The 16,263-nt window shown below is 44.2% G+C and overlaps 1 protein-coding gene across 1 annotated transcript; it reads left to right on the forward strand.

Moving 5' to 3' along the window:
* Nucleotides 1–1,369: 1,369 nt before the first annotated feature.
* On the forward strand, nt 1,370–4,327 carry LOC129347736 (uncharacterized). Its single transcript, XM_055005699.1, has 3 exons — nt 1,370–2,162; nt 2,228–3,033; nt 3,077–4,327. The coding sequence occupies exons 1-3, from the start codon at nt 1,370–1,372 to the stop codon at nt 4,325–4,327; spliced, it is 2,850 nt and encodes a 949-aa protein (XP_054861674.1).
* The last annotated feature ends 11,936 nt before the right edge of the window (nt 4,328–16,263 follow it).

Raw genomic sequence — 16,263 nt, forward strand, 5'->3', positions numbered from 1 at the left:
TTTGTGTGATATGCTTATGTTCAGCCTGCCACAATGATTAAATTATCAATTCATCTAGAACAGAGTCAGAGTCCAGATCATTTTATTTATTGTCTTAGATTTGTTGTTTTATTTTTTGAAGCTCTTTATTTGAGACATTTCTTACAATAATTCTATAATTTCAATATTTGGATATTCCTAAGTATTAAGGATCTACTTCCATCCATCCATTATCTATACACCACTTAATCCTCACTAGGGTCATGGGGGGGGGGGCTGGAGTCTATCCCAGCTGACTCAGGTGAAGGCAAGGGACACCCTAGACAGGTCACCAGTCTGTCACAGGGCTACATACAGAGACAAACAATCACTCTCACATTCACACCTACGGGCAATTTAGAATGATCAATTAACCTCAGCATATTTTTGGACTGTGGGAGGAAGCCGGAGTACCCGGAGAGAACCCACGCATGCACAGGGAGAACATGCAAACTCCATGCAGAAAGATCCCGGGAAAGCCGGGACGCGAACCAGGGATCTTCTAGCTGCAAGGTGAAAGTGCTAACCACTACACCACTGTGCAGCCCAAGGATCTACTTATCATCTTAAAATTAAAAGACTAACTACATCAGATAATAATTTGTCCAAAAAGGTAATTATTGCGACAGGTGTACCTCTTACTCAGATATATTATACTAAAGCAATATTCATAGCACGTGGAGCAGCTGGACCAGAGATAGTCTCTGATTTACCTTTCGCTGTCTGACCTCTGCATGCCTTCATTTCTTTCTCTGAACTCTTCCTCCTCCATCTCCTCTCTGGGATGCTCTTCCTCCTCTCTTCTTTTAGGCTGGGAAAAGCTGCCGGTGGTTCCCTTCCTCTTCATTCTTTACTGTCTCCTACAAGAATCACACTGACTGAACTATGTTTTTTCCTTTGATAATTTTCATTATTAACTATGATACAATCTGATGTGTACAATTTAAACCTTTAAAGAGATACTTAACATGTAAATGTTTTTTCAGCTGTAAACTAAATGATATGACTGTACTATGATGAAACACATCAATGTTGGTGTTATTATGACCTTGACACCAAAATTATAAAAACCAGCATTAAACAGGCAGGATGTAGTTTTCAAACAGTGCATGAAAACCTGGTGTGACTGGGGGTTTGGTTGCACTTTAATGTCATGTTGTGGTGTACAGGTTATACAGGGTCTCTCACCCAGAGGTTCGGGGGGTTTAGAGGGTGGGACAAGCCCCCAGGAGAGGCACATGTGGTTTTGGTTCATTCAGTCTATCTCTGGCTTAAGAAGAATAAAGTTGGCTTACTTGCAACTAGCTTGGTTCTACTTCTTGCTGCCACATTGGTGACCCCTGAGTTGAACATGACTGAACCGTCTTCGGAGAGTGTTTCATCGTCGACCTCGGCTGTGGACTCGGCTTCGACTTCCCTCCAGCTCTCCCAGCCGGCCTCGTCCGCTACCGCGACCGCCGCAGTGAAGCTTCCGGACTTCTGGCAAAGCGACCCGGCTTCATGGTTCCAGCACATTGAGGCTTTATTCCATCTTCGTGGTGTGGACGCGGATGACTCCCGGTACTACTTGGTGGTTGCTGCCCTGGATCAGCAGTCCACTCGCCGGGTGATGTCGCTGCTGCGTAGCCCCCCTGACAGTGGGAAATACGCCGCTCTCAAGCAGCTCCTGGTGCGGAGATACTGTCTGTCTTCCGCGGAGAGAGCGGATAAACTCCTCAGCTTGTCCGGTTTGGGAGACTGTACTGCGGTGGACCTTATGGACGACATGCTCTCGCTCCTGGGCTCAGACGAAGGCGGTTTTCTTTTTCCTCATATTTTCCTGCGGCAGCTCCCACGTGAAGTTCGGGCTGCTTTGGCTAACTCCCCGCTTCTAGCCGCTGGCGATTTCCGCGGCCTAGCAGAGGAGGCTGACCGTGTCCTGTTGGCTTCCAGACGGGTTATGGTCCAAAGTGCTACGATGGATCCCCAGCAGATGTCCCCAACGGACCCCGCGGTGGTTTCGGCTGTCAGCGCGAGGACTCGGCGTGGGAGCCCCCTCTGTTTCTACCACCGGAGGTTTGGCATCAAAGCTAGGCGCTGTGTCCCGCCATGTACTTTTGACTCTTCTGGGAATGCAGTGGCGGCTGTGGGTGCTGGTGACCGAGGTGAGCTGCTCTTTATTAATGACTCACTGACAGGACGTCGTTTTCTGATCGACTCTGGCTCTCAGAAGAGTTTGTTGCACCCCACGAGCCACGACATGGCGACCCGTGGTGGTTGCGGCCCACAGCTAAGCGTAACGGCTCTGCTATTGGCACTTTTGGTACAAAACGGACAACTGTTTGTTTCCACGGGCGTGATTTCGAGTGGGACTTTGTAGTTGCTTCTGTGACTGTTCCAATTATTGGTGCTGATTTTTTGTGTGCTCATGGTTTGTTGGTTGATGTTGCTAATCGTAGACTCATAGACGCTGTGACTTTTGCTACTTTTCCCTGCGAGTCTGGAGGTGTTGGGTCGGTTCCGCACGCAACTTTTTCAACGTCCGGCGATGTTTTTCAGAGCCTTCTTGCTGAATTTCCGTCTCTAACCACTCCAGCTTTTTCCTCTGCGGTTGCTAAACACGGAGTGGAGCACTTCATTCCTACAAGTGGTCCGCCGGTTTTTGCGCGCGCACGGCGTCTTGACGCGGGAAAATTGGCCTGCGCCAAGGAGGAGTTTGCTACTATGGAGAGGTTAGGAATAGTGCGGCGCTCTAACAGCCCCTGGGCCTCTCCCCTTCACATGGTGCCTAAGGCTGATGGATCCTGGCGCCCATGCAGTGACTTTCGCTGTTTAAACAACGTGACAACTCCGGATCGTTACCCGATCCCTCACATTCAAGATTTTTCGGTTCGGTTGTCTGGTGCGTCCGTGTTCTCGAAAGTGGACTTGGTGCGCGGGTATCATCAGGTTCCGGTGCACGTAGATGATGTGCCTAAGACCGCAGTGATCACCCCATTTGGGCTGTTTGAGTTCCTCCGGATGCCGGATGCCAGGGCTGAAGCTTGAAGAGACAGTGTTGCACGAAGGTGGTCCGACTCTCCTGTGTGATGTGTCCACAGGTCGACCTCGCCCCATAGTTCCGGCAGGTTGGAGGCGGCGGGTATTTGACTCCGTGCACTCTCTCTCACATTCTGGTGTGCGCGCGTCAGTTAAGCTGGTCAGTTTCCGTTTCGTTTGGCCAGGTTTGCGCAAAGACGTTAGGGGATGGGCAGCTTCTTGTGTTGCGTGCCAGCGTGCCAAGGTGCATCGGCATACTAAAGCTCCTCTTGAACCGTTTCCGATCCCTGCCAGGCGTTTTGATCATGTGCATGTGGATCTGGTCGGCCCACTCCCATCTTCGAAGGGTTTTACTCATTTGCTCACTATGGTGGATCATACTACAAGGTGGCCTGAGGTGGTCCCCCTCTCATCCACCGCATCAGCGGATGTGGTTGGTGCTTTCCTCTCGGCCTGGGTTGCCGGTTTTGGTGTTCCTTCGGATATTACTTCTGACCGGGGCCCCCAGTTCATTTCAGAGCTTTGGACAGGGATGGCGCGCTCCCTAGGGGTGCAAGTTCACCGTACAACAGCGTACCACCCTCAGGCTAATGGGCTATGTGAACGTTTCCACCGTTCTCTTAAAGCAGCTCTGTGTGCTTCCCTTGTCGATGACAGTTGGGTGGACCGTTTGCCGTGGGTCCTTCTCGGGTTGCGTTCAGCCCCTAAGGAGGATCTCGATGCGTCTTCTGCAGAGTTAGTTTTTGGTCAGCCGCTTCGTATTCCGGGTGAGTTTTTGTCAGAATCAACAGCTTCGGTTTTCCGCTCCTCTATGGACAGTTTTTTGTCCGGCGGCTCTTCGGCTCCTGGTCCAATGCATCATTGTTTTCCGCGGTCGTTTGTGCCTTTGGCACTCAATTCGGCTCGTTTTGTTTTTGTACGCCGCGATGCCCACCGCTCCCCCCTCCAGCCTCCATATGATGGTCCATTTCGTGTGCTTGATCGAGGTGCCAAGGGTTTTCTGTTGGATATGGGTGGGCGTAAAGAGTTGTTAACTGTGGATCGCCTTAAGCCGGCCTATGTTGTAGCAGGTGAGACTGTGTTACCCGGTCAGGTTCCCCGTCGTGGCCGTCCTCCTACCAGACCTTTGGCTCTGTCTCCTGCTGCTGACTGTGTCTCCCTGCCTGTGATGGACCATACTGTTCCTGTGCGCTCCACTGATGACCACTCTGTTTTGCAGGTTCCTCGCCCTGACTCCGTGGTTCGGCGCAGTCGTTTCGGCAGGCCTGTTAAGCCCCCGTTGAGAGACTGATTTGTTTTTGTGTGCCATGTTCCCTTCTGGGTGTTCGGGGGGGAGCTGTGTGGTGTACAGGTTATACAGGGTCTCTCACCCAGAGGTTCGGGGGGTTTAGGGGGTGGGACAAGCCCCCAGGAGAGGCACGTGGTTTTGGTTCATTCGGTCTATCTCTGGCTTAAGAAGAATAAAGTTGGCTTACTTGCAACTAGCTTGGTTCTACTTCTTGCTGCCACAATGTAAGGTTTTAGTGAATGTGTGATTTCTTTTGACTTACAGTCTGTTGTCAGAACCACAGGTTGTAATTATCAGAAAAAGAGAGAAAAACTTCCACAGATGATCCCCCACCATCCTTCTGTGGCTGTTCTCTAACATTAGCTAGCTACAGAAGTAAAAATTAGCAAGGCCCAGGCTCACTGGAAACTGTAGCTCGTCTCGCAAACAAAGACTTTATGTGAATTTAGACACTATTAGCATTTAATACATAGTGAACAGTTATATTAGCATGTAGTCTAACCCAGTCTAACTAGTGTCTTACTGCCACACCGAAGTCCAGCTGTCATCCACATGAGTGAGGTCTAAGATCAGCCCCCTCAGGGGGGCGTGTCGCCTTGTATCTGTAGCAGCATAGACTGTACAGGACGTGACGTCACATGGTGCATTCGAAAACACTCGGACATCGGACTTTCACTCGTTATTTGTCTTTCCTGGACTTTCGCTCTTTACGGCCGGCCACAAACTTTCATATACTTATTTTTGAATTAGATCGTTCAGAACTGGGGTGGCAGCCGGGGTGGCAAGGCATCTTCTAGGAGTGGCAGTTGCCACCCTATGCCACCCCAGTAGATCCGCCCCTGCTGGGGCTTCACGTCATTGAGTTATTGATGATCAGAAAGCACAACACCATAGAATATGGCCATTTAACTCTTAAGAGTCAGGGTGGCCAATTTGACTGAGGTCCAACTGGGGCTGGAACAGGGATTCTGACACATAACATATAATAGAGGCTTGTTTACATACAAAGCAGAGGAGGACTCCACCACACACCATACCTAAATACCGTGGTCACCTATTAAACAGGTAAGCAATGCACTGAACCTGCAATTAAAATTACTGATGACATTTACAGTCCCATTGTAACATAATGGCATTCTTCAGATGGCAGTCTTCCTCAGTGCAGTGCTTATATATGATCAAGTGGATGGAATCTTATTACATGTGGACTTGATCAGATTTCAAGTAATGCAACTCCTTTCCTATTTTCATGTCCAACTTAGCAACACCCTAAAATATCTGCAATGATTCATTCTTCTGACGTGCATTAGATGGATAAAACAACAACTATGTGTTGCTCTGTTAAGTCATTACAATGAACTGCAGAGTGCATTCAATGTGGGAGTCCAGTCTAAAAGCAAAAGGCTTCGTTGAGGCAGAATAATGAGAGTGAGACTGTTATTTAAAGACTGGAGCCATGACAACAGAGGGCCACTGCTGGCGAGGGAAATTAGTTGTGCTTTTCTGAGAGAGAATTAAGAGCAGACGAGGATGTGGCGCTATGATGTTCATTAAAAAAGGATATAAGGTTTGTGTTGAGTACAATGAACTTGACTGACAGATGCTAAGGAGGATATGCTTCCTGGATGGGCATTTGTGGCATTTCAAATTTTGCAACCAGACATTTTTGTCCTGTAAGATGTAATGTATAGGGCTACGTGTTCAAGTCACATAATCTGAAGACATAAGTCATATGCACACAAAGATGGAAGACAGACACCTGCAGCCAGGAGTATTGGATGTTTGCACACTGGTGAGAATGTCTGGGACCTCAGATGTGAGATTTGGCTGTCTTGCATTCATTTTTGTATGCAACACAGCCAACTCGGTGAAACTCAGAAAAACCCTAACTGAGATTCTCTGGTTTGTGGTGATTTTGTTTCTCCGTGTGCAAAATTAATAACAGAAAACTATATTTTTCATGGGCTGCACAGTGGGTTAGTGGTTAGTACTGCTGCCATGCATCTAGAAGATCCCCAGTTCGTATCCCGACCTGGAATCTTTCTGCATGGAGTTTGTATATTCTCCTGTGCATGCGTGGGTTTTCTCCAGGTTCACCGGCTTCCTCCCACAGTCCAAAAACATGCTGAGATTAATTGGTGATTCTAAATTGTCCTGATGAAGAGAATAGCACACACATTTTGCTACAGATATTTTCTAGTGTCACATGTCACTCTTTCATTCAATTTCCCACAATTAGCCACAATTCTTTTATCGTTCATCACTTATTACTGTCTGTCAGACCTCTCTCTTAACTTTTGTTGCCGCACTTTTGCTTTTTGCATCTGTCTGCCAGACTTCTTGATTCAATCACCTTTTGTTCTTTGTTGTATTAGCCTCTGTGACTGATTGGCAACCATACATAAATTAACCACTATTCATCCTTGTATTTACATATGGCCCCCCTCTCTACTCTCTGACCCACTCTCTGACCATCCCTATAAAATATATACTTTCCAAATGTTCCGAGTCAGCTTACCTTCACAGACTCATGCTCTGTGTTGGTAAACCCATCGTAAGCCAGAATAAGTAAGCCAAACTTCGAAGGACTAAGAATGAAATTTCTTCAACAGTCCGTAGCCCTGTGACAGAATGGTGACCTGTCCAAGATAACCCCTGCTTTCACCCTAAGTCAGCTGTGATAGACTCCAGCCCCCCAGAGAGCCTAATGAGGATTTAGCAGTGTATAGATAATGGATGTATAGATGCATTTTTCATTTATTAGATCAATGTTTAATTATTCTGGTGGGGTGTACAAATCCAACTACCACATGTGTTGTTTCTTCTCATATAATAAAAAAACACAGCAAAACTCTGTGTGAAAATCAAAGTAGTTCTATATGTTGGGGTAGTTTTGTTCTGTAACTGTCTCCTTTCAAAAAAGGATTGGCAGCTTTATATATTTATAAATGCAGTTCTAATGTTCTGAGTGCAGGTAAGGAAATCTGCAGGCTACAACAACCAGGGAGCAGGATGACAACAACATCTGGATCTGTAAGGAGAAACACCACAGACATCTAGTAAGAAAGAGACATTTGGATTTAAACAGCTGCATCATAAATAAGGTGCTGGAGTATTTAACCAAAAGCATTTCATTAGGAATGAATAGCACAGTGATGTGTTCATCGGGCAGCAGAGAGCACATGCAGTGACAGTGAGGTTAATTCACTAATCTGTGTCATTGATTGTTTCTCATTTATTCTGGTGGCAGCAGCTACACCTGCAGATTTATGGCTGAACACACTCTACATTTGCATCCACCCATTAAAAAAACATAAATACCAGCTGTAACACTTCTGTGTATTTACACATACACAGTCTTTCTTGTAAATTGGTGAATGTGCCCAAAGTGCCCTCAGTGGAAAAAACAATAGTGTTACTCAGTTCCATTAGTGGCCTCTGTCAGGGACCACGATAGTAAGGAAAACAAAGGTAATGTTTGCAAGCAGGAGTGATGATTGGTGAGCTGGGCTGCCCCGCTGGCCAATCACACTAATCGTTGTTTCATTGTTTACGTCAGTGGTTCTCCACCTGAGGGTCCCAACCCCCAAGGAGGTCGGAGGTAATTTCTGGGGATGGCCTGATGATTGTGGAGAGACATATAATTGTAACAGGTAGATAATTTGCCTAAATCTTATTGAGTGTGTTTGTGAGACTTAAAGTGTGCATGTACATGAGTTTCTGCTTACACACACATGTACAGACACACAATACGGTTTCATTTTGGCCTTTTTGTGCCAGTATCTTGCTAACTCTTGCAGCTCTGGGTGAACCAACATGAACTTTCTCAAAGCGGACCACTAGAAAGTCTGACAGCACCATCAACTGTGCAGCATCAGCATCAAGGCACCGTTTCTAACAGAACTCTGATGTCCCAACAAGCTTCAGAAATATCAGCTTGACTTTCTTCATATGGATAAACGTGTGAAGCGAGAAGCATTCTGAAATATTCACAGTGTTTACACATGAAAGCTTAAAACCAGTTAAACCGAAAGGACATTTGGAAAGAAAACATGCCCCTAACTGTAGAAGTCGTTTAATGTATGTAGGAAGAGCTTTAGAGCCAAAAGACAACAGTGAGTCGTACGCTAGGAAAATATCATGGGACATATGAAAAATCCACAGTACCACAGTGCAAGCTCTTAAGGTAAACAAAAATGTTTTGTGGTTAGATTTGTACAAAAAAATGCACTTAAATGTTCAAGTTAAGTGTAAAGGTTTCTTGGCAAATTGTCTTTTGCAGTTTGCAACTACAACGTGTGTTCATCTTACTAGAGTGGATTTGAAATTGAAACAGTGTCAAAGTGATTTTTTTTCTCACATGATGTTCTTCTCAGTCGTAGATATTTTGTAATATGTAAAGCTTCAAATATTAGATTTTTGCAACCTCACAAATATCAAATAAAGAATTTCTATATTTGAAGCTTTAAGGTGGATATTTTTTGTGGATGTTTTGGTACAAGTAATTCTACAATATTTATTCATGCTTTGTGTATAAAGTTTACAGAACAGAATGAATGACACAGAATATAATTTTTTTACAGTAAAATATTGAATAAAACACAATTTTTTTTAACCATAAAATCAGCAGCACTAGCACTCCTTACTGATACGACTAGAAATTGATTTACTGTAATTTTTATGGGAAATTTCTACCTGGACCTTAATATTTGCAGTAATTTCTTTGAATTTTTACAGAATAAATTAGTAGTTTATAATTGAAACTGTTAATTGTTAAGTGAAAAACCTTCATATGTCATGGCACAAATTTTATTTTAAATGGTAATTTCATGTAAATTTTCAAGTAAAAAAATTTTTTTTTAAACATACCTTCTTTTGTACAGTAAAATATGGAGTGAAGCATATATTTTTTAACTGTAAAATCAACAGTATCAATGCATTTGTTTACTGTAAATGAAGAAAATGTTGTACCATAATTTTACGGTAGTGTTCTGGCAACCACAGCTGCCGGCATTTTACCGTAAAAACAACACTTTTTTTTTATATTGTGTCATGAGCAAAGCTTTACCTATTTACATTCATTAGTAGAAGTATTCACCATAATCCCTCCAAATCTGGAGGGAGCAGCGCCCAGAAACAGCTTTGAATGGTTTGCTCTCTCCCTCTCGTTGACTGTCCTTTCACTTCTCTGTTGTTTCTCCTCTCTCTGTGGATTGCTTAAGTGAGGGAAAATGAAATTGGGCCTAAAAGTTTACAACCTTGAAAAGCAAGAAACCAAACTAAGTGACATGTTCTGTCTATCAATTTAATCCACTCTGTTTCAGTACTGTTTGCAGAGCCACAACTACAAACACACTCCCTAATTAAGCCATGCTCATTTCATCATTTCACAGCACAAAGGCCCACTTCCTTAGCTGTGGGGCTAACAGTAATTATAAACCAAAATATTTAGACACCCAAAAGCATTAAACCGCTTGCATCCCCCAGTACATGTGGGCTAAACTCTCATTCACAGGGTGTGATGCTGACAAAGATTTTGCTCCAGTAAAGTCAGTGTGTGATGTATTCCCACAATGTATTTTTTGTCTATATCCAAACACAAGAGGTGTTGTGGTCTATTTCTCAGTAAATCAGCAGTTCTAAGCTGTTACAACTGAATGCAACAGCAACAAAGTACACAACCTCATGTCTGAATCTGCATCTATTAGTCATCTATCACTTATTACTCTGTCAAGGAATGCGGAGTTATGTGGCGATCAGTGTACGTCTGTCTGTCTGTCTGTCTGTCTGTCTGTCTGTCTGTCTGTCTGTGTGCAACACTACACAAAAATGGACAATCGGATTTAGATGAAATTTTCAGGGAAGGTCAGAAATGACACAAGCACCAAGTGATTAGATTTTGATGCAGCTTCTAGTCTGGATCCACGGATTTGTTAAAGGTTTCTATATCATTGCAAGATAGGGGCACGGCGTCATTGTAACTATGACAAGTGAACGCTACGTCAGCTGCCTGCTGACGATCACATGATTGCAATCCTACCACAAATCAGCTGTTGTGGACTTATCTGGATTTATCGAGTCCCATCAATCCCCGTCACCCGCTACATATTTAAGTCATGCAATATAGTATCTGTACATAACGTACCTATGTATATGTTATGATCCTGCTCCAGCCTCTGCCTTTCTTCCTCCTTTTCCCCATTTTTCCTCCTTTCTCCCTTGGGTCCTGATCTGTTTGTTTTGACCTGTCTCTCTCTGGCTCTGTCTGTCTGTCACCTCTCCCTCATGTCTCTCTCTCTCTCCCTGTCTCTCTCCCTCATGTCTCTCTCTCTCTCCCTGTCTCTCTCCCTCATGTCTCTCTCTCTCTCTCTCCCTGTCTCTCTCCCTCATGTCTCTCTCTCTCTCCCTGTCTCTCTCCCTCATGTCTCTCTCTCTCTCCCTGTCTCTCTCCCTCATGTCTCTCTCTCTCTCCCTGTCTCTCTCCCTCATGTCTCTCTCTCTCTCCCTGTCTCTCTCCCTCATGTCTCTCTCTCTCTCTCTCCCTGTCTCTCTCCCTCATGTCTCTCTCTCTCTCCCTGTCTCTCTCCCTCATGTCTCTCTCTCTCTCCCTGTCTCTCTCCCTCATGTCTCTCTCTCTCTCTCCCTGTCTCTCTCCCTCATGTCTCTCTCTCTCTCTCTCCCTGTCTCTCTCCCTCATGTCTCTCTCTCTCTCCCTGTCTCTCTCCCTCATGTCTCTCTCTCTCTCTCTCTCCCTGTCTCTCTCCCTCATGTCTCTCTCTCTCTCCCTGTCTCTCTCCCTCATGTCTCTCTCTCTCCCTGTCTCTCTCCCTCATGTCTCTCTCTCTCTCCCTGTCTCTCTCCCTCATGTCTCTCTCTCTCTCTCCCTGTCTCTCTCCCTCATGTCTCTCTCTCTCTCTCTCCCTGTCTCTCTCCCTCATGTCTCTCTCTCTTTCCCTGTCTCTCTCGCTCATGTCTCTCTCTCTCTCCCTGTCTCTCTCCCTCATGTCTCTCTCTCTCTCTCTCCCTGTCTCTCTCCCTCGTGTGTCTCTCTCTCTCTCCCTGTCTCTCTCCCTCCTGCTTCACCTGCTTCACCTGCCTGCACTCTGTCTTGCTGATTGCTACAATTAGTTTCAGCTGCAGCAATCAGTTCACACCATTCACCTGTTCTCCACCTCACCTCCACCTATTTAAGCTCTGTCCGTTCATTCACTCCCTGCCGGATCATAGATTCACATCATTACTTTGATTCTGTTTCTCCCCACCAAGCTTTAGCCCCATGGACTCTGTTGCTTTCCCCCCTCCTGGTTTTCCCCTTCTTGGACTCTATTTTGCTCCAACCTGTTCATGGATTTTCCCCAGCCTGTTTTCCCCCTTGGTTCTCAGTTTCCCCATGTCGTGAGTACCCCTACCCAGCTTAGTTTTGTAATTCAGTTCAGTTTTGTAAACTTCCATTTTTTGTATTTGTAGAGTTAGAGTTTTAGTAGTTGGTTAAGTTCTGTTCCCCCCAGCTCAGTTCCCCATTAATATATTGGTTCAGTTGTTTAAATAAATCTTTCAGTTATTCACCTGTCAGCCAGTTCTGTGTGTCCGCGCTTGGGTTCTCCTGTTTCCCCCGTCCGTAACAGTATAACATGTCTCGTATCAGCACAAGGTCATTTGTTTGTGGGTACATCTATATTAAATGGACACATTCTATCTTGCCGTTATTTCTGATCATCAATAACTAATAAACAAATGCTGCATTCCTGACAAAGCCATATGGGGGAATGAACAGCCTTGGCAGAGTACTGCGTTCTCTCAGTGCTTTTCTTGTTTTATAAGTAATGTTTGGAAGCGCTTCCCAAATCAACATAGCAGAAAATGGACTCTTTAGGTTGTTTATCTGGCAATATCTAAAAACTTCACTTCATCCGTTTGCTACATTTCCGCCTCTTCCAAATAGCATGTGTGACAAAGCCCACCTGGAGTAATTATGAGGAACAAAGGAGGAAGTCTGCTAGCGCCGTAAAGTCCACATAGGGAGGAGGTCAGAGTAGACAGTTGCTTTTTGCATTTTGATGCAGGTTCACACTCATAAGTTTTGATATTCTGTTCTGCTGGAACAAGAGAAGCCTGGTCTTCCATATCCCATCATTAGAACAGTATCCTGGTTTTTAATCAGCTGTGCACAGTTGTGTCTTGACTTTTGTAGAATTTTAGGAGTAAAAGAAGAATGTTCAGAAACCTGAACCAGAAACACACCATCCAGGCTTCTGTCAGAGTATTCCCATAAACACCAGCACAGAGGCTTATCTGGTTTGTTGATGAGTTTCAGAGTGGAAGCATTTTGTTGATTCCTTTAGATGAATTGCTTTTCTGTTGTTTGAAGGACTAAATGATTGATTGATTAATCAGGGAATTAATAATCAAAAATTAATTACGAGTTGCACAACTTCTCTGTTGTTTTCAAGCTTGCTTGAACATTCCATTCTTTTTTGAAAACACTGCTTTAAAAAAAGGCTTGCTTAAAATATTCAGTTTTTTTTTAACCCAAAGCAAATACCGCTGAGGATGTGTGTTCAGATTTTAGTTTTTATGTGAGCTCTAGCTGCCACTTGAGACATATTTTGCTGCAGTGCTGCTGCATTAATGTTTACAGTCTATGTGAGGAAAAAAAAACGCAAAAGGAAAAAAGAAAAGAGTGTGGGAAACTTCAGCTACTTAAACCCAAACCTGCTGGTCCACTTGACTGCACTATTACATTACTATCACCAGTGGGAACCAATTAGAATGACCAATTATCAGCTATTTACCATCAAATCCTCTTCCACACATGTGCACTGTGGGCCTAATGATTGTGGGAGACCTGTGAAGCATCAAAGCTCACAGGGGAGAGTCAGGTATCGACGGGGAGGTTTGAGTGTCTCTGATGTGTTTGTATACAAGCTGTCATTGATCAAACACGGCAGGAGAGCCACAAAAATAACTGCATTTCCAACATGTATGATCTACCACAGATGCACAGTTTGACTTGAGATCAGTTTGTCCTTTACACTATTAAAGGTCACAACAGATTCCGGTCAGCAACTCAGAGTTTACCTGTGTGTGTCCTCTCAGTACAGTAGGAGTGAGACTGACTCATCTGTAATGGTTGCTGATGCATAACGTATGAAGTGCTATATTTGGTTGAAGTCAGTGTCAGCTAAATTATCTCAATTTCCCTTCAGCCTTACACACACATTTCCTACTTGAATGTTGATGAGCAGTCAAACATTTATTCCTTCCATTTTTACCTCTGAAGTGCACATTTATGAAAAACTGAGGCTTGTAAAGTTTTGCCTCACTCAAAATATGACAGCAGTAATGCTTTACATATCGCTGCGTCTGACCATTCTCTCAGCCAGTGAAGCTGACTGCTCATCATCTGAGACGGAGGATGAGGAGGTGGAGGCAGGATGAAGGAGGGAAAAGGAGACAGGGAGGAATGGCGAGTGCAGTGGTGTGTTTTTCAGTGTGAAGTGTGTGTGGGTGTAAGTAGCCTTACTTTGAAGTGTTTTCCCTCCGGGGATGGCAGTTTCTCACAGACCACCACTTTGGATCGTGTCAGACATGATGTACAAGCACAGATGAGCACAGAAAGTTATACGGCAGCCTAAAGATGAAAACACAGACCGATGGATAGATGTGTATGCAGACACATCACTCATAGGATCAACAATGCATTTAGATTGCAGAGAACACTGACACACACCTGTGCATGCTCTGGATCCAGTTGTAGTCGTGGAAACTTTATCTGACCAAGCAAGCGGTTATTGCCATCTTTCCTGTGCTGCAGAAGAAGTCTGTTGGCAGAAACAATAAACCTCTGGATGCAGCTTCTGTAGGCTTTTATAGAATTAAAAATGAAAGCAACTGAAAAATGGGACTTTTGAAAATCAGTCAAGGCCCATCGAGCCAGCACTGACATAAAGAGAACCCACTTTTCCACTTTAGAGCGCACTAAACCACCTCTATCAAACATCAAATGAGGGAATACTCTTTGTGCTAGTTTTTCCTTGAATTTCTATTTTCTCCTTTATTACTCTGTTCAACCGGTAAAAAGTTTGCAAAATAAAATATTTTGAGTGGGAGCCCCTGGTTACCTTGATTTGGAATGGCTGTGTTAAATGACAGCTTGATATTTTTACGCAGCAGTTTACAGCCAGACATGCACTAATGAAATACCTTGGTAACTTGCCTAATTAAAAAATCTACATAAATTCAAGGCTGAGTTGCAAATTAGAGTGCATGGAGCTATAAAGTGAGCAAAGAAGTCCAAAGAGTTCGCTAAACTTCATAGCTAAATCCTTGAAACACCTACAAGTGGTGTGTAAAATCCAGTGACTTGGTGGTTAGCACTTTTGCCTCGCAGCGAGGAAATACCCGGTTCATGTCCTGACCTTCTCCGGAACTTTCTGTGTGGAGTTTGCATCTTCTCCCTGTGCATGCATGGGTTTTACAAAGAGCTCAAGGTGTTGACCCCATTAAAAATTCCACAAATCCCAACATTACGCTCGATCCATGGAGGTCCCACCCCAACACCCACCGTACCCAAAGAATCAACGACCAACATCCCAGGGCCAGACAACACAGGACACTTCTAGAGGGTCAGTGTCCACGTTTCAACAGGTCAGACCTAGCTAGGAGGCCAAAAGGATACACAGTATTAGATGGGAGGTTGTAATGTTGTGACAGATTGGTGTATATAATAACATATCAGTCACAACAGCCTACAAAGTACTTTTGTACTTTTACTTGAAGTTCTAATCAGTTTAAATTTCTGAGCTGGTTGACTGGACGTCACCTGCTTTCTGGCGACATTAGCGACTACAGAAATGCTGGACCTTGTCACAAACAATGAAAACTACCTCTGTATGAAAACAGAATGTACATACCTTGAGTGACAAGTCCTACAAAGTCTTGACAAGAAATGTTATGAAAAATGAGGAAAAGATGGAATTTGAACTTTACATATTTGTGTTTCAAGTCAGGATCTGCAATGGAGCATTCCATTATTGCTATTTGTTACCGTCTGATCAAAATACGAGTTGAAAATCATCAGTCATGATATCTGTTCTCAGCATAATACTTTTAAAAGTGTACTGGTTGATTTTGGGCTACACAGCTAGAGGATCCCTGGTTCACATTCTGGCCTTCCTAGGATCTTTCTGCATGTTCTCCCTGTGCATGCGTGGGTTTTCTCTGGGTACTCCGGCTTCCTCCACAGTCCAAAAACATGCTGAGGCTAATTAGTAACTGTAAATTGTCCGTAAGTGTGAATGTGAATGTGATTGTTTGTCTCTGTATGTAGCCCTGTGACAGACTGGTGACCTGTCTAGGGTGTCCCCTGCCTTCACCCTAAGTCAGCTGAGATAGACTCCAGACGCCTGCCACCCTAATGAGGATTAAGCAGTGTATAGATGATGGATGGATGGATGGATGGATGATGTGTAGAATCAATTCCAAGGTGCACTGAAGCTGTTTTGGGTTCACATTTTTTGTTGGTTCTCCTTTATTTTGTCAGCCATCAATATTCTTTCTTTTTGTTTTCCTTAAAATGAACAGTATGTCATCCTGCGTAGGGATGTTACTCAGAAGACACACTCAGTTTCTGTCACCTCAATGGATATTCCATTTATGTCCTGGAGACTTAAGCCAGGTTCAGATGGAACAACATCGTCCTGATAACAGCACGACCCACTTGAATGCTATCTCCCACAAAAATAGACAAATGTGTTTTTTCCTTCTCTCGCCTCATAAGACACCAGCCAGAGCATATCAGTGATGTTGACCAATAGGAGAACAGAGCGCTCTGCTGCTTCCACAGAAATCTGTGTGAACAGATATGGTGGATGAATCACAGGCTAAAGGATAGACAAACCATACTGTTATTTTCTCTTTCTTTTTTTAGGCTTTTCTGA

The sequence above is a fragment of the Amphiprion ocellaris genome, chromosome 20 (assembly GCF_022539595.1).
Source record: "Amphiprion ocellaris isolate individual 3 ecotype Okinawa chromosome 20, ASM2253959v1, whole genome shotgun sequence".
Taxonomy (NCBI): Eukaryota; Metazoa; Chordata; class Actinopteri; family Pomacentridae; genus Amphiprion; species Amphiprion ocellaris.